Source organism: Entelurus aequoreus, linkage group LG05, assembly GCF_033978785.1.
Source record: "Entelurus aequoreus isolate RoL-2023_Sb linkage group LG05, RoL_Eaeq_v1.1, whole genome shotgun sequence".
Lineage (NCBI taxonomy): Eukaryota > Metazoa > Chordata > Actinopteri > Syngnathiformes > Syngnathidae > Entelurus > Entelurus aequoreus.
Window position 1 is genome coordinate 64,181,892 of NC_084735.1, and position 26,431 is coordinate 64,208,322.

Below are 26,431 nucleotides of genomic sequence, written 5' to 3' on the forward strand. Positions count from 1 at the left end.
AAGCAAAGAAGAAAGTTGTCGGTGCGAAGCGTCTATTTTGCGAGGGAAGTCAGCAGCAACACGTACACATCCGGCGCTTCTTTGTTTACATTCCCGAAAGATGCAGTCAAGATCGAAGAACTCGGACAACAGAGACTCTTACCAGGAGGACTTTGATTTATATAAGATGGCGTCGCGACTAGTCGCAGAGGCTCAACGCTCTCCCGTTCGGTGCTTTTTTATGTTATTTATGTACGTCTTTGTTATTTTACTTTTTACATCCTGTCGGGCAAACAACGTCTACACCAGGCAGGATCTCATAGAAGTCGGATCTCCCGGAGAAAGCGCCGTCACGGCCGAGTTTATCCGTGTAAACAACATCCCGGAAGAAATTGCGAGACAACCCGGATCTCCATGGTACACTATACCCGGAACAAAGCGCTGCAGGCGGCGTAGAGAACGTAAACAGAAACAAGGCTGCAGAGCTGGTCTGCTGGAGAGGCTAAGACAACGACCGAACAGACCACCACTGCCGAGTATATTTCTCACAAATGCAAGATCACTTGCAAACAAGATGGACGAACTGAGGCTACAGGTAGCAACGAACACCACCGTGAGGAATAGCTGCGTGCTAATAGTCACAGAAACCTGGCTCCATTCATCCATCCCGGACCTAGCTATCGAGCTAAAAGGCTACACTCTACACCGCCTGGACAGGACAAAAGAGGCTACAGGGAAATCGCGTGGAGGAGGACTATTAATATTCACAAAGGACACATGGGGAACACACACAAGCATTGTGAGTAGCCACTGTTCCCCTAATCTAGAATATCTGACTATTAAATGTCGACCCTTTTACCTGCCGAGGGAATACAATGCTGTGTTGCTAACCGCAGTGTACATAGCGCCAGATGCTAACGCTAGCACGGCGCTAGGTCAGCTGCATGATACAATCAACCAGCAACAAAGCATGTATCCGGAGGCTGCTCATATCATTGCAGGAGACTTTAACCATACTAATCTGAAGGTAGTGCTCCCCAAACTACACCAGCATGTAAAATGTGCAACAAGAGGCAAAAACACACTGGACAAGGTTTACTCAAATATTAAACTGGGCGACAGAGCTAAACCTTTAGCACACATGGGCCAGTCAGACCACACATCCCTGCTACTCATCCCAGCATACACGCCCACCCGGATAAGTGCTCCCACCACAACAAAGTCCATCAAAACCTGGCCTGAAGGTGCCACTGAAAAGCTGCAAGACTGCTTTGACACCACTGCGTGGGAGGTCTTTGTAGACGAGGACCTGGAGAAATACACATCAGGAGTACTGGGCTACATAAAACACTGCACAGACTCTGTTACTGTGGATAAGATAAGCGCGTCCGAGTCTATTCCAACACAAAGCCATGGATGACGAGAGAGGTGCAGAGGCTGCTGAGGGAGAGGGACAACGCGTTCAGATCTGGCGACGGGGAGCTCTACAGCACTGCCAGAGCCAGCCTGAAGCGTGGTATCAGGGAGGCTAAGGAGGACTACAAAACGAAGATTGAGAACTGCTTCCAAAGCAACGACTCCAGGAGGGTATGGCAGGGGGTCCAGCACATGACCAACTACAGGCCCAGCAACCTCCCGGCCGGCAGGGGAGACCCCCGGCTGGCAGAGGAGCTGAACTCCTTCTACGCCCGCTTTGAGGTAACACCATCGGAAGCAGTCACACTTCACTCAGTAGCAACACCTCACCCAACAGCCACACCTCAATCAGCAGTCACACCTCACTCGGCAGACCACAGCAGCCTCACCCTTTCAGTGACGGAACACGAGGTCAGACGCACACTAAAAGCCGTGAACCCGAGGAAGGCTGCGGGACCGGACGGCGTCTCCGGACGGGTGCTGAGAGACTGCGCTGATCAGCTGGCTGGTGTCCTCACCGACATCTTCAACCGGTCCCTGTCCCAGGCCACCGTCCCATCCTGCCTGAAAACCTCCACCATCATCCCGGTCCCCAAAAAGAAAAACACTGTCAGCTGTCTGAACGACTACCGGCCAGTGGCACTCACTTCCATCACAATGAAGTGTTTCGAGAAACTGGTCCGGACCCACATCCTCTCATCCCTACCGCCCGCATTGGACCCCCATCAGTTTGCCTACCGAGCCAACAGGTCTACGGAGGACGCCATCGCTACGGCTCTCCACTCCGGAGGGGGGGGGGAGCTATGTACGGCTGCTCTTTGTAGACTTCAGCTCTGCATTTAATACCATCTTACCTGACAGACTGGTGACCAAGCTAGCAGACCTCGGAATATCCAACCCCACCTGTCTCTGGATTAAAGACTTCCCGGCTGACCGCCATCAGAGGGTGAGGATGGGTACCCACACCTCCACAGCCCTCAGCCTCAGCACCGGCTCACCTCAGGGCTGCGTGCTGAGCCCCCTGCTCTACTCACTCTACACCCACGACTTCACAGCCACCCACCCCGGCAATCACATCATAAAGTTTGCATCTCTGGGGTCGACGAGACGGCATACTGGGATGAGGTGGAGCAGCTGGCAGTGTTGAGCAGGGTGAGCAACCTGAAGCTGAACCAGCTCAAAACCCAGGAAGTGATCTTGGACAGCAGGAGGAGAAAAACTACCATACAGCCCCTGTACATCGACGGGGGCTGTGTGGAAAGAGTCTCATCCCTACGCTTCCTGGGAGTTCACCTGGATGAGGACCTGTCCTGGAAGACCAACACCACGGCCATCGTCAAGAGGGCACAGCAGAGGCTCTACTTCTTGAGAGTACTCAGGAATCTCCACCTGAGACAGGATCGGCTGGTGTCCTTCTACCGCTGTTCTGTGGAGAGCATCCTCACATACTGCATCTGCGTATGGTTCTGCAGCTGCACAGCAGCAGAGAGGAAAGCTCTCCAGAGGGTCGTCAACTCGGCCCAAAAAATCATCGGGTGCCCCCTCCCCTCCCTGGAAGAACTGTATAACTCCCGCTGCCTGAAGAAGGCAGCCAACATACTCAAGGACCCATCCCACCCCGGCAACAGCCACTTCGATCGGCTGCCTTCCGGCAGACGTTTCAGAACCATGCGAACCCGCACAAATAGACTCAGGAACAGTTTCTACCCCCGGGCCATAACTGCACTAAACGCAGCTAAATTGTAAAAAAAACAAAAAACAAAAACTCCCTCACGTGCAACATGAGGAAGCCACCGGTCAATCACGATTCGGGACTGTGCAATCAGCGATAACATGCCAACTGGACAATATTTATCATATTTATTCACACAATTAATCCACAATAAAAAGCCTGCACAGCATAGGAGGTAGGAAATGCTGACTCCCACCCCCTTAGCACACTGGGATTCAGCATTACTCCTCTCTAGTCACTTTATACTTTTTACTGTCTCGTTTTCTTTTACATTGCCTCCTAGAGTGGTCTTAAGCCACATTGTATATTGCATATTGTGTATATTGTGTTGTTTTTGTATATTGTGTGGTTTCTTCTTTTAAAAAAAAATGCAAAGCACCTCAGGGAAGCAATCTAAATTCCGTTGGACCTGTTCCTGTACATGCACAATGACAATAAAGATCATTCATTCATTCATTCATTCATTCATTCATTTGGATACACTGTTGCGATACCGTGAGTACACAGCTGCGCTTCCAAACATTTGATCGCTTGCTATAACTAGCTCGAGCTAGTAGCTAGGAGCTAGGAGCTAGCATTAGGATTAATTTGTGGCATATTAAATATAAGCCTGGTTGTGTTGTGGCTAATAGAGTATATATATGTCTTGTGTTTATTTACTGTTGTAGTCATTCCCAGCTGAATATCAGGTCCCACCCGCGCGCTTCCAAACATTTGATTGCTTGCCAGTACGTGCGTGTCATGTACGTAACTTTGATTAAATATATAAGCTTTATGAACCTTGGGTTAGGTGAACGGTTCTTTGGGCTGAGTGAGTGTGTGTGTTGTGCAGGTGTTTGAATTGTATTGGCGGGTTATATAGACAGGATCCCGTCCATATTACCCGCTCGAGCTATAACTAGCTCGAGCTAGTAGCTAGTAGCTAGGAGCTAGCATAACAAACACCTAGGTGTTTTTATGCGGGATTCATTTGTGGCATATTAAATATAAGCCTGGTTGTGTTGTGGCTAATAGAGTATATATATATGTCTTGTGTTTATTTACTGTTGTAGTCATTTCCAGCTGAATATCAGGTCACTCCCGGGGGAAGATGCTGTGAGAGCCGGCCGGCTCTCACAGCATCTTCCATATCTGAATCGCTTCCACTCCCCACTAGTCCTTCACTTGTACTTTACTCATCCACAAATCTTTCTTCATCCTCGCTCAAATTAATGGGGAAATCGTCGCTTTCTCGGTCCGAATCTCTCTCACTTCATGCGGCCATCATTGTAAACAATAGGGAACTTTGCGTATATGTTCAATTGACTACGTCACGCTACTTCCGGTAGGGGCAAGCCTTTTTTTTATCAGATACCAAAAGTTGCGATCTTTATCGTCGTTGTTCTATACTAGATCCTTTCAGCAAAAATATGGCAATATTGCGAAATGATCAAGTAGGACACATTAAATAGATCTGCTATCCCCGTTTAAATAAAAAAAATTCATTTCAGTAGGCCTTTAAATATTCCACTTTGGAATATTTTTTGGGGAAAATATTTTGTGTCTGCCATATAAAAAACTAAGCTGTTTTGTTTAAAGAAGGGCCTAAAACGAACAAACAAAAAACATAAACAACAACAAAAGTTATAATTGACGGATAGATCTGAAGTTGATCTTGAGATTATTGTGTTAAAAGTTTTAAAAAAAGTATGATTTATTTTTTAATACTTTACTGAGCAGGACCCTTTTGGATCCTCAATAATTTTAGTGGGACTTTTTTTTTTAAAGTGTCTATTTAAGTTGCTCAAAAATAATAATGAATTAATGTTGTTATGAGTTATGCTATGAACTCCAATTATTATATAATCTCAAATATTTCACTTTAAAATGTTATTAGGGGAAAATATTGCATAAAACTGGGTTTTCTTTGACAAAAAGAGCATACAAATTAAATCTTGAAAAAACACTTTATATTGACAGATAGACCTAATGTTGATCTGGAGATTTAGGCCTTGAATAATAATAATACTAAAAAATGACACATTTTTAATATTTTTTTAACCTAAACCCTTTGGGGTCCCCAGGATCAAGCCTGAGTGGAGGCCTAAATGTGTATTTTTTTATACATATATTGTATTGTTTTTTAAAATAAAAAATATCAAAATGGCCCCAGCTTGCTTTGATATTTCAGTGTGCGGCCCTCAGTGGAAACATTTTGGACACCCCTGGCGTAGTGGGTAGAGTGTCCGTGCCAGAAACCTGAGGGTCGCAGGTTTGCTCCCCGCCTCTTACCACTCAAAAATTTGCTGCGGTTGTGTCCTTGGGCAGGACACTTCACCCTTGCCCCCGGTGCCACTCACACCGGAGAATGAATGATGAATAAATGAGTTGTAAAAATTAATGATGGGTTCTCACTTCTCTGTGAAGCGTTTTGAGTGTCAAGAAAAGCGCTATTTAAATCTAATCCATTATTATTATTATTATTAAATAATCAAGTTTAATCTCGCAAATTTCCGTGCAATTCGAAATGAAATGTCAACTGAAGCTGCAAAATTGTATTTGCATTCGATGATTTTCAGCCACTTCAACTATTGCCTTACCACCTGGTCTCCGGCTGGTCAGAGTAAAAGAAAATCCCATTGGAAATCTTGTACAAACAAGCAATTAAGGTTATGGATATAAAAAAAAACCTAGGCACTATCATCACTGTGCCATTGTAAAAAAAATAGCGTGTTTGAAACTAGGACAATCTTCACACATTTGCAGACTTAAAACTGACCTATGAAGTACTGCATGAATTGGCTCCAGATCCTCTGGCAGAGTTCGTCAGCCAAAGAAACAGCCGTGAGCGTGTCACTGGAGGCTCTGTCAGAGGTGACTGTTATATTCCTCTGCGCAGGAGCACTTTCAGTAAGTCGGCTTGGTCAGTAAGGAGTGCAAATGTGTGGAACTCAATAACTGAGGAGGTCACACAAAAAAATAAAAAATGTGGCTTATCAACTCCTACAGCAGGCAGCACTAAAAGATGAGCCTGTTATGTTGTGATGTTGTATTTTACGACTTGTCCAGGGTGTACCCCGCCTTCCGCCCGATTGTAGCTGAGATAGGCTCCAGCGCCCCCCGCGACCCCGAAGGGAATAAGCGGTAGAAAATGGATGGATGGATCATATTGTATATGTATTGTGTGCTTTTTTCTTTTCTCTCTCTTTTTCTTTTCTTTGTCTTTTAAATTGTAATTTTACTGCCTTTTACATCATGGCCAGGGGACTACAGATGAAAACTAGCCTTCTGGCTAATTCTGGCTTTTTTAACCATGTGTAGTCATGTGTTTTATGACATTGCATTGTCCCCTTTGAAATAAACTAATCTAATCTAATCTAATATATTTTGTATTGACACAACCTTTTTGCGATAGATGACGAGGCATATTACGGTGGAACCCATTTAGTTGACCAACCAACTCATCAATTCCCTGACAGTCCACCATGTTATTTTTGTTACTTAGAGGGGAACTGCACTTTATGGAATTTTGCCTATCATTCACAATCTTTATGGAAGACAAGAACACATACGTTTTCCTTTTTTTAATGCATTCTAAATATTAAATAAATGCGATCAAAAGTCTGCTTAAAATGGAACCAATGCCTATAATTGCTCTAAAAACATCCAAACACCTCCATTAGAGTACACTGTAAGTATACAGGCATATTTATGATAACATGGCATATTTACGTATTTTGATCATTTTAAGCATTAGGCGGCGCATTAATTTAAAAAACACATCACGTTTTCTTTTGACAATATCACTAATTACTACTCACTGCAGACATCATGAGAGCCATCAAATATAATAAAACATCACTTACTGTACAATGTATGTTGTCACTAGGAGCCAACTGCAATGATGTTTATATATTCCCATTTAAATAAAGAATAACTCATAATCCTTGCATAGAAAAAAGGGGGGTGGAACCAAACGCAGACCGAGCGTCTTTTCATGTCTTTCTCTGCATTTCTGGATCTAAATTGGAGGCCAAAGTTGACCAACTCGTCAGATTATGTCCTCATCCTTCTACTATCCAGGTGAGAGGCATTATTTACGATCTAGAATAAACTTGTGAGCTCAGAGGTGTGAAAGCAGCTCACCAGCGGCTGATGTCAATACAGCAGCACAGTTGGCTCCCTTTTATCATGGCGCCGCTAAAAATACTTTGTCTGCGTTTGCGCTTGTAACAACAATATTGCTCATACTTAGGTTAACATTCAAGTCATGAAATGTAAATGGAGTATTGTTGGCGCATTTCGGATTTTTAGAGAGATTTATAAGCGGAATAGGGGACGTTTTTGGCTCTATTATCAGCTGACTTTTATGTACATTTATTTATGAGTTAGAATGCATACAAAAGTACATCCGTTGTCTTGTTTTGTAATGATTGTGAGAGATAGCCAAAAATAAAGTGCAGTTCACCTTGAAATTGGCCGACTTCAGCAACGTTGACATATTATAGGCCAGGGTTCTCCAGCCAGTTGCTCGCCAGCAGATTTTGAGTTGCTCACCGAAGGGTCAAAATTCCCATTTTTTAAAACCTGTTCAATCCAGACATATTTACTGACAAAATACCACAAATTAGGATTAAAAACAAAGATACTGAAGATTTGCTGTCTAAATAAAGTACAATTTTAATGTTACGAGTCTTATAAATAAAACACAAAACCCTTTTTGTTTTGTATAAGTAGCTTGAATCATGCACCAGAAAGACATGCATAACATGTTTATATTTTATTTGAATATTCAGTCGGGAAGAGATTCATTTGGCCCCATTCCTGGTTGGATCTCGCGTGAGAGGGAGAGGGGGGTTAATCATTTTGCAATGCAGTCTTTTGAAAATGATAGAGAGCGCCACTCTACATATCAACTGATGCTTTGGTCAAAGTTGGAATTGCAACAAAACATATCTTAAGATATTCAACACTCTACTGCCATCTGGCAGTTAAAGTGTATAGTGAACCCCCCCAATTTGCAACATTTCATGTGTCAGGTAAACCAGGTAACTGCAGACATCATGAGAGCCATCAAATATAATAAAACATCACTTACTGTACAATGTATGTTGTCACTAGGAGCCAACTGCAATGATGTTTATATATTCCCATTTAAATAAAGAATAACTCATAATCCTTGCATAGAAAAAAGGGGGGTGGAACCAAACGCAGACCGAGCGTCTTTTCATGTCTTTCTCTGCATTTCTGGATCTAAATTGGAGGCCAAAGTTGACCAACTCGTCAGATTATGTCCTCATCCTTCTACTATCCAGGTGAGAGGCATTATTTACGATCTAGAATAAACTTGTGAGCTCAGAGGTGTGAAAGCAGCTCACCAGCGGCTGATGTCAATACAGCAGCACAGTTGGCTCCCTTTTATCATGGCGCCGCTAAAAATACTTTGTCTGCGTTTGCGCTTGTAACAACAATATTGCTCATACTTAGGTTAACATTCAAGTCATGAAATGTAAATGGAGTATTGTTGGCGCATTTCGGATTTTTAGAGAGATTTATAAGCGGAATAGGGGACGTTTTTGGCTCTATTATCAGCTGACTTTTATGTACATTTATTTATGAGTTAGAATGCATACAAAAATACATCCGTTGTCTTGTTTTGTAATGATTGTGAGAGATAGCCAAAAATAAAGTGCAGTTCACCTTGAAATTGGCCGACTTCAGCAACGTTGACATATTATAGGCCAGGGTTCTCCAGCCAGTTGCTCGCCAGCAGATTTTGAGTTGCTCACCGAAGGGTCAAAATTCCCATTTTTTAAAACCTGTTCAATCCAGACATATTTACTGACAAAATACCACAAATTAGGATTAAAAACAAAGATACTGAAGATTTGCTGTCTAAATAAAGTACAATTTTAATGTTACGAGTCTTATAAATAAAACACAAAACCCTTTTTGTTTTGTATAAGTAGCTTGAATCATGCACCAGAAAGACATGCATAACATGTTTATATTTTATTTGAATATTCAGTCGGGAAGAGATTCATTTGGCCCCATTCCTGGTTGGATCTCGCGTGAGAGGGAGAGGGGGGTTAATCATTTTGCAATGCAGTCTTTTGAAAATGATAGAGAGCGCCACTCTACATATCAACTGATGCTTTGGTCAAAGTTGGAATTGCAACAAAACATATCTTAAGATATTCAACACTCTACTGCCATCTGGCAGTTAAAGTGTATAGTGAACCCCCCCAATTTGCAACATTTCATGTGTCAGGTAAACCGTGATGAATGGGGCCATATAAATCTCATTCCTACTCTGAAATGTTAGTTGTGGATACCGAAATTTTTTTAAATGCTCTGGCAAAACAAGCTAATTCTCTTTGTTTTGGTTAATTTTGCTATGGAAATAAATGTTGTAAAACGAGTAGCTCTTGGCCATTTTTATTTTGTAAAAGTAGCTCTCAGAAGAAAAAATGTTGGAGCCCCATGCTGTAGGCCAACATGGTCAAGTGCTTCTGTCAGCATAAGAATAGACATCCAAAAGGGTTGTTGCTATGACAAATCAGTCTGTTTATGTCGATGTGTGTTGGAGCATTGTCAACTTCATCATTGTTGTTTTTGGACTGCAGCTGCACAGAGCTTCCGGATAAGACTAAAGATCATTTCCTTTGTCACAGTGGACTTTTAGGCCGTTCTTTCATCCTCACTAACAAAATGTCACCAATGGTGGTAAACAAACTGTAGTAGGTTAAAAAAATCCTTTATTATCGCCCATTCTCCTCATGTCTCTGGTGAAAGTCCCAAGTACATGTGCTAGCAATGGCTTTACTTCAGTTACAGTATTTCAAAAAACGATTATGTTGACAACCACTCATGTCGGCGTAAATCAGCCAATCCAAAACATGTCGACTTAAAGGTACAGCTTGCAGCCGGCTCACTTTTTATTTTTACAGACAAAAATAGTTCAGACATATTTCTTATTATAAATGTCTCTACATTACACTTGTCATATTTTTAAAGTGTGTATGTTCTCTGCACCCCAACATACCTAATGGTTGCTATCGGTGTTTTGCTTTGCACACAAATGTTCAAGAGAACACAGATATGCAAGCTGTAGAAGCATTTTAATGTATAGAGAACATTCTTTTAAACATGTTTCTTTTTTGTTTTAAATACAAAATATTGTGAGTCCAGAACAACATGATTGTCTTCATTGTATTGACTTGTCTATTAAGCGAGCATTACCGTCTCAATATTCCAGCAGTCAGTCAGGACGTTAAAGTCATATGTAAATCACAGTAGCAAAACAAGAAGCATCATGCACTCCTATTTCCATTAACGTGCCAGCATAGCATCGTGATGCCTTCAGATGACCTGCTTCAAGAGATTTGCCTGGGTGTCTTGCAGAACGACTGTTTCATTTGTTGAGGTTTTGGAGATTCTCCCCGACCCCCTGACATTTTATAAATGCATAAATATGTTGTAATAACTTTGCTTAAGTTTTTGAAGTAATACAATTCACTTACCTGTCTTCCACATCTTGTACTGTGTCAGGAAGCGGTGATCCAAGAGTCTCTGGGAGGAATATGGCAGCCACGCCACTAATGATGGGAGCTCCTCCATATATCAAACCAGGCAACCAAGGTGTGTAGTCGCCACTCAGAAGCACCATAGGGGCCACCATCGCTCCCACGCGGGCCGTCATTGATACCCAGCCCATTCCATTCTGACTGAGGTAGAAATGTATTTTCTTTACATTGTTATGCCATTCATAGTTTTCTGTATCATGACATCATTATCCATTATTATATAGTTTTTACTCTTTGTCAGCGTTGTTCATTCCAAAGAGTAGTGTTGTAACGATACCAATATTTTGGTACCGGTACTAAAATAATTTTGATACTTTTCGGTACTTTTCTAAATAAAGGGGACCACAAAAAAATTGCATTATTGGCTTTATTTTAACAAAAAATCTTAGGGTACATTAAACATATATTTCTCTTTGCAGTTAAATCCTTAAATAAAATAGTGAACAAACAAGACAATTTGTCTTTTAGTAGTAAGTAAACAAACAAAGGCTCCTAATTAGTCAGCTGACATATGCAGTAACATATTGTGTCATTTATATTCTATTATTTTGTCAACATTATTAAGGACAAGTGGTAGAAAATTAATTATTAATCTACGTGTTCATTTACTGTTAAGATCTGCTTACTTTCTCTTTTAACATGTTCTGTCTACATTTCTGTTAAAATGTAATAACCACTTATTCTTCTGTTTGATACTTTACATACGTTTTGGATGATACCACAAATTTGGGTATTAATCCGATACCAAGTAGTTACAGGATCATTCATTGGTCATATTCAAAGTCCTCATATGTCCAGGGACATATTTCCTGAGTTTATAAACATAATATGAATTTTAAAAAAACGAAAGATGATGTTGTGATGCCAAAAAATATCGACGTAATCATAGTCATATCGACTAGATACGTGACTGTACTTGATATCATTACAGTGGATGTTAGGTGTCGATGCACCAATGCCGTTTGTTTACATTTTGATGCCGGTGAGCTACAGTGTGTAGTGAAGCATGTTTAGCTATTCCTCGTCCTGCAGGGATGATACTTGTAAGAAACATACTTTATTTGTCGCCATGGAGGCGAGGATTAGTGATTTAGAAGTCGCTAAAACACTGCCGACCGCGGATGGACGTTAGCCACTAGCTAGCTAGCCATGTTTTAAAGCACCTGTTCCTAAGGGCGTGTTATAACTTCACCTTTATCGTTAGTTTTTAAGCCAAAATGCGTCCTTTCTCCCTTTTCTGTCTACTACACACTGTGTCTGCTTGTAAGTACTTCGTGATTGTGTGCGACCGAACATGCTCCTCTGCACGTAAAACAAGCAATGTCACGACGTGACTTCGATGCGGGCGCGGGGGGGTGCGGGACCGGTACGTTTCAGAGACGGTTTTTAAAAATACAATTAGAATAAACAAAAACATAACAAAAGTGGAATAAAAAAGCTTACAGGTGAAATGTAATTTAGAAAAAGTTGCAATGTTGACTAATAAAACAAAGCTGTTTTTTTTCTTTAAAACTGTCATTGCTCAAAACATAATATTGAATCAAAATCAATGTTTTTAGGAATTATTGACCTATCCAAGGCTACAATTACTTCAGAGCAAATATTCCACTTGGAAAAATATTTTGCATATTTTCTGTGTTTGGCATAAAAAACTTAGCTTTCTTTGACAAAAAGGGCAGAAAACAAACAAACAAAAAAAAACAACAACAAAAAAACTTAGAATTGATAGATCTGAAGTTGATGTAGACTCTAGAGATTTAAGCATTAAATAAATAATGTATGTATGCCCTAGCACACGATTATCATAATTTCATGACCGAAGCAAAAAACTTTTTTACACTTTTATACTGAAATAAATACACCTACAACTTATTAAATAAAAATATAGAAAAAACTACTGGCAGCGGTAAAGTTTAGATTCATGAAGGAAAGAAGAAAGTTAATGAATGTTTATAACTGAATACATTTACATATGCATAAAAATGTGTTTTCTTTTGCATTATTTTTTTTATGAATTAAAGTTTATGACAACCTTTTTCCAAAACACAATATAGAATGTGAGATATAACAGGATAATGCATACATTTATAATTTGTTTTCAAAACGGTTACAAAAAAGTGGGACCCCAAAAATTTACTGTGGGACCCCATTTTTATGACTTGATGGGGTCCCTGGGACCTCATTTTGAAAATTCCTAGCGCCAACACTGTATATACTTACATAATGTATTTAAAACCCTATTGGAGGTGTTTGGATGTTTTTTTAATGGCTTTGTAGGCGGAATTTGCAGGACCTAATTGTTCGGAAACACTTAGGTATGTTAATAAACATTTACAAGATTTTTGTATCGGTATGTATCCGGTGCGACTAATATATGTAAAAATATTTACTTATTCTAAAATGTGGTTAGTGTTACTTAGGTGCCGGTGCGCTCTATAGCCCGAAAAATACAGTAGACTGGGAAAATCTCATCACAAAACTCTAAATATTCTCCCACATTTCCTTCTTTCTTGATGAAGGAACAATATTATTTATAACAACATGCCACAGTATATTCCTCACAATTCCGATACTCATGAAAGCATCCTGTCGTGCTTGTGGCGGACAAGATGGGTGTTGGTATCTCTCTGGCAAGGAGAAGTGTGTGTATGAGTTTATATATGATGTAGGATCTCAGGACTGCTGTTGGCATGTTAAGAGTGCCAGACTCTGTTGGGACCCTACAATATAAGCAGCTGCCTCCTCTTTCGCCCCTGCCAAGATCGCCTCTCACTGAGCGAAGCTGTTTGAACCTCACAAATATACTGCCGGACATTCTGCACAAAAAATCCTGAAACTAAGTTTGTACATTGAAGCATATTTTGTTTGCCCGGGTGGTGTTTATTAAATTGAAAAGTTTGTTTAAGGGAGGGTTTGTTTGACAATCTAATCAGACTTTCGAATCGAATCGTCGACTATTCTAAAACACCACATGTCTGTGAGCAAAATGAGCTAAAAAATCTGTCCGCCATCAAGCAAAATTTTTTTGCAGGACTAATGCTGTACTGTATTAATCCGTCAATAATTGTTGTCAAAATGGAGCATTACTATGTGTACAAGCAGACTTTTTGATGCACTTTTTTGTCGGTTCCCATTTCACTTTGCAGTTGTACAGTATCTAATTATATGGCCACTATTGATGGGTGGATTGATACCATAAGTACTTGTAAATGCCACAGGTCCCAATGTGTCCTAATATTGATTCTCTTGTTACTAATATAGACATTTAGCACAACTAAGGGAGATGTGTGTTCAAGGGAAGAATACATCCAGTAATACCTCAGTTTTCATTAGTAATCTGTTCCACATGGTTTAATTAATCGTATGAAAACCAAAACCAGATCATCACAAAACACATTTTTATAGATAATTACTATAGTTTTACATGCAGAAACCAATGTAAAATACATATACAGTACACCAGGGTTTCCACTAGATTGCCAAGACACCTGTGGGGGCGTGGTTAGGGCCGTGGTCAATATGTCACCATTGTCACATTCCTGTTTTTCTCTTGTGCTTTTCCTGGCCACCTTGCCCCCACTCTGTTCTGTCTCTCTCTCCCCAGTTGTCATGACAGCCTAGGAAGGCGGGAAGGCTTGAGCCCCCTGGCACTAATCACCACACCTTACTTATAGTGATTGTACACACCTGTCCTTTGCTGGTTCTTTCCTTTATTCCCTCCATGAGTCCAGACCGTGCCAACCTTCTTGCCAAGTCTTGAGCAAGTATTTTCTCTTTGCTGTTTCATTTTTTACTTTGTTTTTGTGCTCTGCCTTTTTGCCCTGCCTTCCTACGGCCAGTTTATTTTGTACTTTGTTCCCTTTGTTTTCTTCATGGCACTGGTTCCTCCGCCCAGTGCCATTGTTTTTTGTTCTTGCCCTTATTTGGATAACTAAAGACGTTTTTTTTTAACTGTTACAACGTCCTCCTGTCTGTCTGACACCCACACTTTGCTGAGCGTGACAGAAAGAACCAGCCAGAAAAATGGATCCCAGAGAACCAATTTTTTTTTCCAGAGTACTCTCCATGAACATGAGACCCGTTTCTGCCCACAGGAGGAACAGGTCACTGAGCTGGGAGCGTGCGTCAATAAATTGGCGGCACGACAAGCAGCACGTACAGCGGCTGTCGAGGAGAGGCTTGCCACTTTCGTCTCCTCCCTTCAGAACAACTCAAGCCCAGGTATTCAATCTACCATCAGTGCTGTCTCAGCCACCTCTGATGTCTGCACTTCTGTTTTTTTTCCCCCTGCTGTCCTGGCCAGAACGTTTTTCCAGAGACACAGGTGATGTCTGTCCTTTCCTTATTCAATGCCAACTAAATTTTTAACTGCAGCCAACTGCCTTTCTTACCGTGCCCAAGCGTGGCTTTTGCCATATCACACCTCTCTGGTAAAGTCGCTGAATTGGCCACAGCAGAGTGGAGCCAACAATCTTCTTTTTACAGTTCCTTCCTTTCCAAGGTCAAGGAGCACATTTTTCAGTGGACTCCCCCGGGCCGTGAAGCAGCCCGGTCCTCAGTGTGTTGAAAGATGCTATAGACTTCCGTACTCTTGCCGTCAAGAGCGATTGGAACCCTGCTGCTCTCTTGGATGCTTTCTGCTTGGGCTTGGATGACTGCATTAAAGCATCACATTATTGCTGTTGACCTACCTCTGGGCCTTGTTGACCTCCTCTCACTGGCGGTTTAAATCGACAAGCGAATCAGTGAGCAAGAGGAGGACCGAAACCTGCAGCACATTCTGGTGGTGCTTGGCACAGATAACCAGACTTGCACCAGCAAGACGAGTCTGTCTACCACTCACTTCTGGCCACTGTTGGACCTCCTTCCATGCAACTTGGTGGCAACCTACTTCCGTCCACTGAGAGACAACGTTGTCAGCGTCTACACCTCTGCCTATACTGTAGGTATTCGGACCACTTGATCTCCCGATGCCCCAATCGTCCAACCAACTGCCGATCTCAAGCACGTTTCTCTTCTGGTGCGACGTCACCGACAGCGGGCCAACTTTCTCTGCCATCAGCTCCGGCATCTTCAAGACAGCGGCTACAACTTCCAGGTACCATTTCCTGGGGTTTCAAGAGAACTTCATATTCTTGCCTTCATTGACACTGGAGCAGATGACTGCTTTTTGGATAAAGGGCTAGTTAAATTACATGATATCCCCGTAACATGTTACAGACTCCCACAGTAGTTCACTTACTTGACGGGCACCATATAGCTAACGTGCAGTTTCAAACCGAACCGTTTACTATTCGTATGTCAGGTGACCACGTCGAACGTCGTTTTTTTTTTGTCATTCCCTCTCGTTCTGCTCCCGTTGTCTTTGGGCTCATCTGGCTAGCAATGCACTACCGACAAATAGACTGGAACATTGTATCTATTAGCAACTGTAGTGTCTTTTACTTCAGCTCTTCTGGTCCACACTTTGTGGTTCCCATAGAATTTCAGCCTGATACCATTGATTTAATGTACTCTCTGCTTATCACGACCTCTAGGAGGTTTTCAGTTATGATCACGCACTCTCCCTTCCTCCACATCGGCCATATGATTGCTGTATCGATCTCTTCCCGTGTGTTAAATTACCATCATTGCGCCTCCATAATATATCTCGGCCTGAGCGTGAGGTCCTTGAACAGTATTTCACCTCTTCACTTGCGTCCGGCATTATTTGTCTTTCCTCCTCACTACTAGCCACTGTGTTTTTTTTGTCGAGAAGAAATATATATCCCTTAGACAGTGTATTATTGTGCATTAAATGAGATCATTATCAAGAATAAGTATCCTCTACTTCTGCTAAATTCAGCATTCAGTGCTGATAATCAAGCTAAGTTTTTTACTACGTTAGACCTTCGCAACACATACATACCATTTAGTACGCATCCGTGAGGGAGATGAATGGAAGACTGCTTTCAACACTCCCATGGGTCATTGAGTATTTGGTAATGCTTTTTGGTCTGACCAATGCTCCCGCCGTGTTCCAGTCTTTGATTAACGCTGTGCTTTGTGACATGTTGGGTCGCTTTGTTTTTGTTTATTTAATATTTAATATTTTTCCCCAACGTTGGAGGAACATTCTCAGCAAGTACGTCTTAATAGAAATGTTATTAACAATAAGCTATTTGTCAAAGCCAAGAAATGCGAATTCCATGCGTCATCGGTCTCTTTTTAGGGGTACATTGTGGAGCAGTGTCAGCTTAAACCCGATCCGGCTAAGATCCAGGCTGTGGTAGACTGGCCTGTTCCAACATGTAGAAAGCTTTTTTCAAAGATTGTTAGATTTTGCAAATTTTTATTAGTGATTACAGCCGAATCGCTCAGCCGCTCAGAAAGCTTACATCTACTAAGATCCCGTTTAGATGGACCCCAGAAGCTTACAAGGCATTTTCAACCTACAATATATTTTTTCCACTGCTCCTATCCTTGCCCATCCTGATCCTGCCTCTCCTTTTTTTGGTCGAGGTCGACTTATCTGATTCTGGCATTGGGGCCGTCCTCTCCCAGCGCGATTCCACCGGTGGCAAACTGCATGAGTTCGGCAGAAAGAAACTATGACATTCACAATCGGTAACTACAGGCTGTCGTGGAGGCACTATCTGAAGGGCTCGGAACAAACATTTACCATATTCACGGACCATATAAACCTGGCTTACCTGCGTTGCGCCCAGAGACTGAACCCCAGACAGGCACGGTGGGCTCTATCTCTCTCCAGATTCAACTATACTCTGACATTCTTCCCCGATTCTAAGAACGACAAGCCTGACGCCCTGTTTAGAATGCATTCCGTTGTGGCAGACTACACATTCCCAGAGACTATTGTTTCACAGTCTCAGATCCTTGGATTTCTACAATGGGACATCGAGAAGGAGGTAGAGAAGGTGCTCGGCAGCTCCCCAGCTCAGCCACCTATTCTGCTGGTCGGCTATTCATCGCCCCTGACCTCCGTCCAAAGGTGCTGGTGTAGGTGCACAGCTCGAAACTAGCTTGTCATCCTAGGAGGAATCTGACTGTCTTCCTGCTAGTGCAGCGTTTTTGGTGACCTTCTATGAGGATCAATACCAAGGAGTTTGTGGGAGCTTGCTCCGTCTGTGCCTGCAATAAGTCTTCTCATTAGGTACCTGCAGGACTACTTAGGTCTTTGCCTATTCCCTCTCGTTCCTAGTTACGCGTTGCATTGGACTTTGTAACAGGACTTCCACCCTCTAATGGCAACACTGTGGTTCTGACCATGGTGGACCAGTTCTCCAAGATGGTCCACTTTTCTGCTGTACCCAAGCTTCCATCTGCCTTAGAGACCGCTGAACGTCTTCAAGCTTCATGGTATTCCCACTGACGTGGTCTCCGACACGGGACCCCAATTCTCATCTGCCGTTTGGAAAGCTTTTTGCAAATCCTTAGCCTTTGCCAGTCTTTCTTCCAGATACCATCCCCAGTCCAACGGTCAGACCCAGTGAGCAAACTAAGACTTGGAGGCCACCATACGCTGTGTCTGCCACCAACAGCCGGCGCCCTGGTCTTTCAACCTACCCTATATTGGGTATCCCTACAACTCTGTTAGTTCTGCCACAGGGGTCTCACCTTTCCATAACGCCCATAGTTTTCAACCGCCTGCCTTCCCCCGTCTGAGTCCACGGTGCCATCTGTCACTGCCCATCTTCGCCACGCTCGGCTGGCTCACAATTAGTGGTTGGCTAACTGCCACTGTCTACCTGCACCAGATTATAGGCCAGGACAAATGTGCGGTTACCCTCAAAGGATCTCCCACTTCATACAGACTCTCGTAAACTCCAGCCAAGGTTTATTGAACCTTACACTATTGAACGCATTATTTGTCCCACCTCGTTCCAGCTCTGCCTTCCTGAGGCTCTCAAGATCCATCCAGTGTTCCGAGCCCTCCTGAAGTTCCTCTTCCTAGGCTGATCGACTTTTACGGTCAAGGCAATCTTGGACATCAGGCTAAGGGGCAGAGGTTTCCAGTACCTGGTAGACTGGGAGGGGTACTGTCCTGAAGATCGTTCTTGGGTGTCTCGCTCATCCTTGACCCATCAATGCTCGCAGAGTTCTACAGGCATCTCCCGGAAAAGCCAGGTGAGCCGCCAGGTGGCGTCCGTTAAGGGGGGGTACTGTCACATTCCTGTTTTTCTTCTGTGCTCTCTATCTCTCTCTCTCTGTCTCTCTCTCTGGCTCTCTCTCTCTTTCTTTTGTTGCTTCTGCTCCAAACAACCCTGTGTGTATAACTTACATAATCAAAACATCCGGTTTTGGCAGCGCTGTTCTAGTGATCAAAGTACATATTTTTTGGCGGCCACCTTTTTGATGCATCACTAGTCAATGCTGTGCAAATAAACTATATCATTTATACTGAAAATACCTGCTGTTAAAGTCTATGTTTGTGTTATGATGCAAATTTTTACCCATGGTCTTAACCACACCGTGTTGGCGATGAATGAGGAAGTGTTGTCTGTCTAAAGAGCATCGGACCATTTTCTACCGCTTGTCCCTCTTGGGGTTGCGGGGGGTGCTGGTTATCTACCACTTATTGGTATCAATCAATCAATCAACTTATTGGTATCGACAATAGCAAGCTCTCTGTTATCTGGTATCTGTGCCAGGGTCATTGGGTTTATCTTTGTTTATACCTCATCGCCCTGGCCATAAAGGGACTCTTATGTTGTTAATCGTTATCTCATAGTTGACCTCTGACCTGTAGTGGCTCACACTGGTTCGTTCCAGAGACTGCAAACATGTGTATCCAAATAATAGATACTGATTGCAATTTTCCGCGAGGAGTTAGTCTGTGTGTGTGAGCTATTTGATATTCAGAGTGAGATGTGATGTAATTTGAGACATTACGTAAGCAGTCAGAGTGGCCTGTCACTCTGATTATCCGGCTCACATAATCAAGGAGAAAAGTGCTCAACTGGGGTTCTGATTGCCTTAATGAGCTTACGTTCAGGCGTACGTTGTGCAATAATGTAAACAACTTATTTTCTCAGCAAACTAGCATTTGACTTACCGAATGATGGTGGGGAAGAGCTCTCCAGAGTAAAGGTAACAGCAGTTGAAGGAAGCGGCTAGACAGCCTTTACCCACCACAGCCAGACAGGTGCGCACCGTCTGTTGGTCTGTGCATGAGTACAATGAGAGTTGTCAATACATATTAACTGCAAATTAGTCCCAATGTGATTTAGTTCAGTGGATTTAGATGTTTCTAATGCTCAACAAGGTAATGTAATACAGTCACTACATCAATAATGTATTTTTCACTTCTCGGCAGCAACCAGCAGAGGGCACAGTTGATTCAAATCTGAATGTAGGATTCAACATTTGAAGTTAAGAAAATAACACCTTTTTAAAATATCTTGTAGAACTATGACAAATTAACAATTGGTTAATCAAGTTATTGTTTAAGATGGTACGATCTCTTTTTGCATGTTCTGAACTACTGTTTCAATGCCACTTCTGTGCTGAGAAAACTAAAGGTTCCTTAATAAGTTGTCAAAGCACAGTCCTTCAATGTAGATGTTGCTCACATAGCTGACGTCATGTCTTTCTTGAGACTGCAATCATATTCCAGACAGCGCGTCTGCTGGTTGCAGCTAAGTATTGCACTCAGTTTTGCCTTAATTGCTTAAACACATGTTTGTCAATGAGTTGTCCATCTCTAAAATGTATGTTGAAATACATGTCACACACTCTTTATACAGTATGTGAGTCGAAAGTGAATGTCTTATAGAAAATTAATGAAGAGAGGTTCCCCACACTGGTTAAGTTAGCATGTTGCATTCCTTTAACATGAATACTTTTTACCTTACAGTTTCGCTTTGAATGGGAGACATTTAATTTTGAGCCTTAGGCCAGGCTGCAATTCCACCATTTTGCATCTTTATTTGCCCATATTTGTGTTGTGTTTGAAATGCTCGCATGCAATGTGTTCCATACCATAAGGTACCAGCAGGTTTAACAATACGGTGATTCCGGCGATGATTAGTGCACCGCTTTGGGATGGACGCCGTCCTATAAAGCTCATGGACACAGTTATGACAACCTTGGCGGGAAAGTCCACGGCACCAAAGATCACTTGGATTAAATAGATATCCACCCCAAATTTCTCGAGATCCATGGCTAGCCCATAGTAGGCAAAGCTTGTTGACAGCCTGTGGAAGTAAAGACGAGAGTTTAGGGTCATGATGAGTGCTTGGAGTGACTGAATTTAATATTGCATGTTGAGTAAGACTTGAATTGTATATTAAGTCATGTAGTGCTTGAATACCAGACAGCACTGAGGCAGACTGTCATCTTCCTCATTGTGGGAGTGCGAAACAGATCCAAGACTGTGTAGGTACCCTGTGAGCAAGACATCTCTTTCTTCATGGACTCCTGCAGCATCTAAAATCAGCCAGAAAACCATTATTACTGAGATTTATTTCACATATCCAACAACAAAAAGGATGGAGTTAACATTATTTTCCTACTTTAATGTCAATCTTCTCTCCTTCCTCGTGACGTCCGTTAATTTTTGCCACACGTTTTAGGTTCTGTATGGCCTGGTCATGCTTGTTGCTGAGGACCAGCCATCTTGAAGATTCATGAAACCACCTGAATGAACATTTGTAAGTGTTTGTACTTATATATTCATGCTCAGTTGTCATTGAGAACTGTTGATTTAATGTGTTATAAACCAGGGGTGTCCAAAGTGGGGCCCTGCACTGTTTTGCGGACCACAGCTTGTTTTCGTTATGGCTGTTACGACCTCCTTTCTCTTTTTGCTCGCTGGAGGGATACGGATGGCTCTTTATCAGTTTTAATGACACACTTTACACACATTATTTCAGAGTGCCTACAATGGGTTTATTATGTCATACAGCAATTAGATGGCAAGGAAAAGTGATTAAATCAAATGGCAAATGGAAATTACGTATAAGTTGAAATGGAATAGCAAAATATAAAGTGGTTAACAAGAAGTGTGATACCCAGAAACGTCCTCTTCTAACACAGGTGAGTGCACACTGGTTAAATAGTGTACATCCTGTATGTCAATTGCACCGCCACACCAATACTTACGTGATCAGTGTCTACCTCAACCTACACACCTACACACACGCACTGCTCCTCAAAACCCATCTGTCTCCAACAATGTGTTTAATCCACTTTTGGGGTGTTTTACATGCAGAAACATACTAAAAGTGGACAGTGCAAAAATGTAGGTTGGACTGAGGGACAAGCGGTAGAAAATGGATGGATGTAATTGTTTAAAACGTATGTGCTTGGATTTGAAGGAAAACTGCACTTTTTTAAATTTTGCCCATCATCCACAATCCCTATGTGAGACAAGAACACCCGTCTTCCTGTTTTTTTGCACATTCTAAAGAGTTAAAAACTAACAATGCAGGAAATGAGAATACAAGTTATTACACCAATAAAGCCCTATAAAAAAACTCCAATAAAGTTGTATATAGATGCTGTAATTATGTATAGTTTCTAAATTAGTAACAGTTACATTCATGATAACATGTAATGTTTACAGCAGTAATGAGCAGTGACCTATAAACTTAAATTCATATACTCTAAGTATGATGACTTTCATTTTGTCTTAAAGTCCAGTTTAGAGAAGCATTAGAGTTTGCATATACATGTATAATCCTCTATATTGGCAGACACATTCATTAATTTAATTTAATTCCATTCAAAGCAGTACAGGTAAAACAACATTATTGTATCTGACAAATAAAAAAAAACACAACCACTGGCTACCTGCATTACAAATGCAATGTTTGTTATGAATAAAGTTGTTTGAAAAAAACGCTGGCATTCGCTGGTTAAACATTGTAAAGACATGCGTTTGCTAGCTCAATCGCCCCCACTTCTTCATCAGGCAAGTCCGAGTACTGCTTAAGCATTGGAGGACCTAAGCTTTCAGCTTGTTTTTATTTAAGAGTCTGATTATCAAGAATAAAGATATCACACTTTTTAAGCGTTTCTGACCACACAAGTGATCTACAAAAAAGGCTGACACAGCTCGAGCTGGCCAAGATATGTGAACTAACACGTTAGAGGTGCCGCTTGCCGCCGAAGCTAACAACACCAACAGCTTCACTTGGCTCCCTAGCAACCATGCGCATGATAAGACAAAGTCAACGGATCAATACAGGATTGCCAGAAGTGAACCTGTATTTAAAAACGTTAATAGGAACTCTACAAAGCAATGTCAATGATGTACACAAATGTGTCAATAATTTCCAAAAAACAGATAATCAATTGTATACAAAAATATGTAGAAAATCAACGAAACAGATTGTCAGAGAGAGAAAATAATATTGTGATGATATGATAGAAATGAAAAAGTTCTGAGAAAAAATTTAGATTCTCAGTGAAGACAACACAGCACTAAGACAGGAGATGGAGATGCTGAGAATGCAACATTGCATTCAACATTGCAACATTTGAAGGCCAAGCAGCAAGATAACACCCATTGGGACAACAGCAGTGTTGTGGAGAACATTAAAAGGAGATTGCAGCATTGTGCCAACAGTTGAATTTCAGGCAACACAATAATACTGATCTGGAGAACTACAGTATTGTGGAGAACTTCAAAGAGGAGATGGCAGCATTGCGCCAAAATCTCAATGCCAGACAACAAGATATCACCAATCCGGGGAATATCAGTGTTTTAGAAAACATCAAAGAGGAAATGGATCCGTTTACACGACAGAACGACATCAATAATTGCAGGACTGCGCAACAACCCTCGATTCTATGAAAGAGCAATTGACAACGGAAGAGAACCAGATGACACAGAGCAACAAGTGGTTAACTTTCTGTAATCAAAGGCAATTGATGTCGATATTGCCACCATTGATGAGTGTATTCCACTGAATATAATAAACCGGTCATCATCGTGAAGCTTGCTACAAGAAATCCAAAATGGCATTGTTGAAACGGGAAAAGAAGCTGAAGGGTACAAATGTGCATATGAAAGAGCACCTCACTAAACGCAATGCTAGTATCGCCAAAAAAGCATGTGACTTGAGGAAGCAAGGGAAGATTCAGGGAACCTGGAGCGCCAACTGCAAAATCTACATCAAACTGAATGGAGGTACAGAAGCAAGAGCACTGATTGTCAAAGAAATCAAGGTCTGGAAAAATATTGAACCTCCCAGTGCAACCACAACAACGACAATGATACGGGACGGAGAACAAACATCGACATTCAACTAAAAAACTACAACGCTCGAAGGGATTACTAAACAAGAAGATCTGTACTCAGGTGCACATTTATATACACTAATGGACATTCATAGAGAAACACAAAAGATTGCTGAACAAGAATATATGGAACTAAAAACCTTTTGCACCATAGATCACAATAGTTTGGAATTGGAGAAGGATATACAGTAGATCCAGATACAAATTGCTTTCCCATATCGGGACTGACTGTTTTTATTATACAGACAAACAACATAATGGCAACACTAAAACTGACAACAAACTGTTGATTATTTATTTCAACAGAAGCTTGTATGCAAACTACAACAATGTGAAGCATGTTTTGGAACAATTCAATGAACCCTTCATCCCTGATCACTATCTCAGAAACATGGATAGATGTTAAGAAAGGAATAGATTTTGATCTGGAAGAACATTAACTGAATTATATCAACAGAACCAACAATAATGGAAGAATAGTAGCTGTGTACGTGATGAAGAACTTGAACTACAAAGTGGTAAAAAACACATGTCATTAGCTATTGATAATATTTTAGAATGTTTAATCATTGAAATGAAATGTGCCCTGAAAAAAAGCAAAAACGTATAAATCAACTGCATATATAGAACACCTATAACACCCCAAACATTGATACATTTGATAACGGGATTAAAGCAGCTTTTACTAAAATCCGTCAAAAACTAACTTTCTTATGTGGTGACTTCAACATTGACCTCTTGAACCCTAACAAACAAAAGTCCATAGATGACGTCATTGACCCAATGTATAGCCTGAGTTTATATCCTAAAACCACAAGGCCAAGCTGAATATCAGGACACAGTGCCACATTTATTGATAATATTTTGACTAATGAATTTTGACACAAATACAACAAATGGTCTGCTAATATCCGACATCAATGATCAGCTTCCAGTTTTCACAATCTATAACGGGAACTACAAGAAGAGGAACATGTCAAAGAATATGCACAGAGAAAAGTATGACAGTTTTCAAGAATGATGTGAGAGATCAAAGTTGGGACAATGTATACAGTGAAAATTACGTAGTTGATGCATATGGTAAATTTTTAAACATTTCCACGATGCTTTGTGACCAACATTGTCCATTAAAACAACTTAGTAGGAACCAAAAAAGAACAATCAACCATGGGGAACAAAAGTACTGAAAATGCTTGCAGCAAGAAGAATACATTATATAGAACTTTATAAAATACAGATCTACAGAGGCAGAAGACAAGTGTAAAATGTGTAATAACAAACTAACAAGCATACTACGAACATGCAGGAAATATTACAATACATTTTTAGACATGAACAAAAAACAACATGAGAGCAACCTAAATAACATCAATAAAAATGGTGCTAAAATTGATTATCCTCAATATTTCTTAGACGGAAATGTAAACAATGACAATATGAATAAAGTAGGTGAAATCTTTAATAACTACTTTGTAAATATTGGACCAAATCTGGAGGGAAAGATTCCAGATTCCAGATTCCGGGTCAGTTGAGAACTTGAATTAAACTATTGACATCAATCCCAACTTGATTTTCCTCAAGGGTGAGACAAAAGAGGAAAAAATCAATATTGTGAAAAAATGTAAATTGAAGAGATTTCAGAATCTTTAACATATATAAGCAACCTATCATTTCAAACAGGCATACTCCCAAACAAAATGAGAATAGCAAAAAGTTGTACCGATTTATAAAACTAGAGACAATCACCAGTTTACAAACTATAGACCTGTATACTTACTTCCATAATTTTCTAAAATTATTGAAAAAGTGTTCAATAACAGATTGGAAAAATTCATGAATAAAAATGGAACACTCACAGACAACCTATACGGATACACAGCCAACATTTCAACATCAATGGCATTAATAGAAATAACGGAAGAGATTGCCAATACAATAGGTAGTTAACAGTGTGCAGCTGCACTGTTAATGGATGTAACAAAAGTATTTGACACAATTACTCATAAGCTCTTAATAAACAAATCAGAACTGTATAGCATCAGAGGGTTGGTATTAAACTGGGTAAGAAGCTACTTAACCAACAGGAAGCAATATGTGAAGATAGGCAACACACGTCTACAGGGCTCAATACTGTGTCCAAAATTGTTCAATCTTTATAAAAACGACATTTGTAAAGTTACAAATGACTTAAAGGTAGCACTGTTTGCAGACGACACGACTGTGTTTTGTTCAGGAGAGAACACACAGAAGCTAATACAAACAACAAAAATTGAAACAATGGTTTGACAAAAACAGACTATCTTTGAATCTCCGTAAAACCAAAATAATGCTATTGGGGAACAGTAGAAGAGAAAGTAATACACTAATACAAATAAACAGAGTATACCAAAAGGGTAAAAGAAAACAAATGTTTTGGTGTAATAGTAGACGATAAAATGAACTGGAAATCTCACATAAATAATATACAACATAAAGTAGCAAGAAACACGTCAAT

At 41.0% G+C, this 26,431-nt stretch overlaps 1 protein-coding gene and 1 long non-coding RNA gene across 5 annotated transcripts in view; one reads left to right on the plus strand and one right to left on the minus strand.

Annotated features, from left to right (window-relative positions):
• LOC133650889 (uncharacterized) overlaps positions 1-26,431 on the plus strand; it is a 48,665-nt gene that overhangs the window by 2,015 nt on the left and 20,219 nt on the right. For 2 of the 4 annotated variants that reach the window (XR_009826326.1, XR_009826329.1), the window contains exons 3-6: positions 10,658-10,747; positions 14,787-14,913; positions 18,580-18,819; positions 21,267-21,344. This is a non-coding gene — a long non-coding RNA (uncharacterized LOC133650889). Of the gene's footprint in view, positions 1-10,657; positions 10,839-14,786; positions 14,914-14,995; positions 15,791-18,579; positions 18,820-21,266; positions 21,345-26,431 lie in introns of all 4 variants that reach the window. The other 2 variants (XR_009826327.1, XR_009826328.1) reach the window with 2 other exon arrangements.
• Positions 9,927-26,431, minus strand: part of slc22a6l (solute carrier family 22 member 6, like) — a 31,580-nt gene continuing 15,075 nt past the window's right edge. Inside the window, exons 6-11 of the mRNA XM_062048631.1 lie at positions 21,207-21,330; positions 21,005-21,120; positions 20,674-20,888; positions 19,748-19,856; positions 10,630-10,833; positions 9,927-10,556 (exon numbers count right to left, since the gene is read on the minus strand). Of these exons, the coding sequence (XP_061904615.1) occupies positions 10,469-10,556; positions 10,630-10,833; positions 19,748-19,856; positions 20,674-20,888; positions 21,005-21,120; positions 21,207-21,330 (856 nt within the window). The 3' untranslated portion in view covers positions 9,927-10,468. The remainder of the gene's footprint in view (positions 10,557-10,629; positions 10,834-19,747; positions 19,857-20,673; positions 20,889-21,004; positions 21,121-21,206; positions 21,331-26,431) is intronic.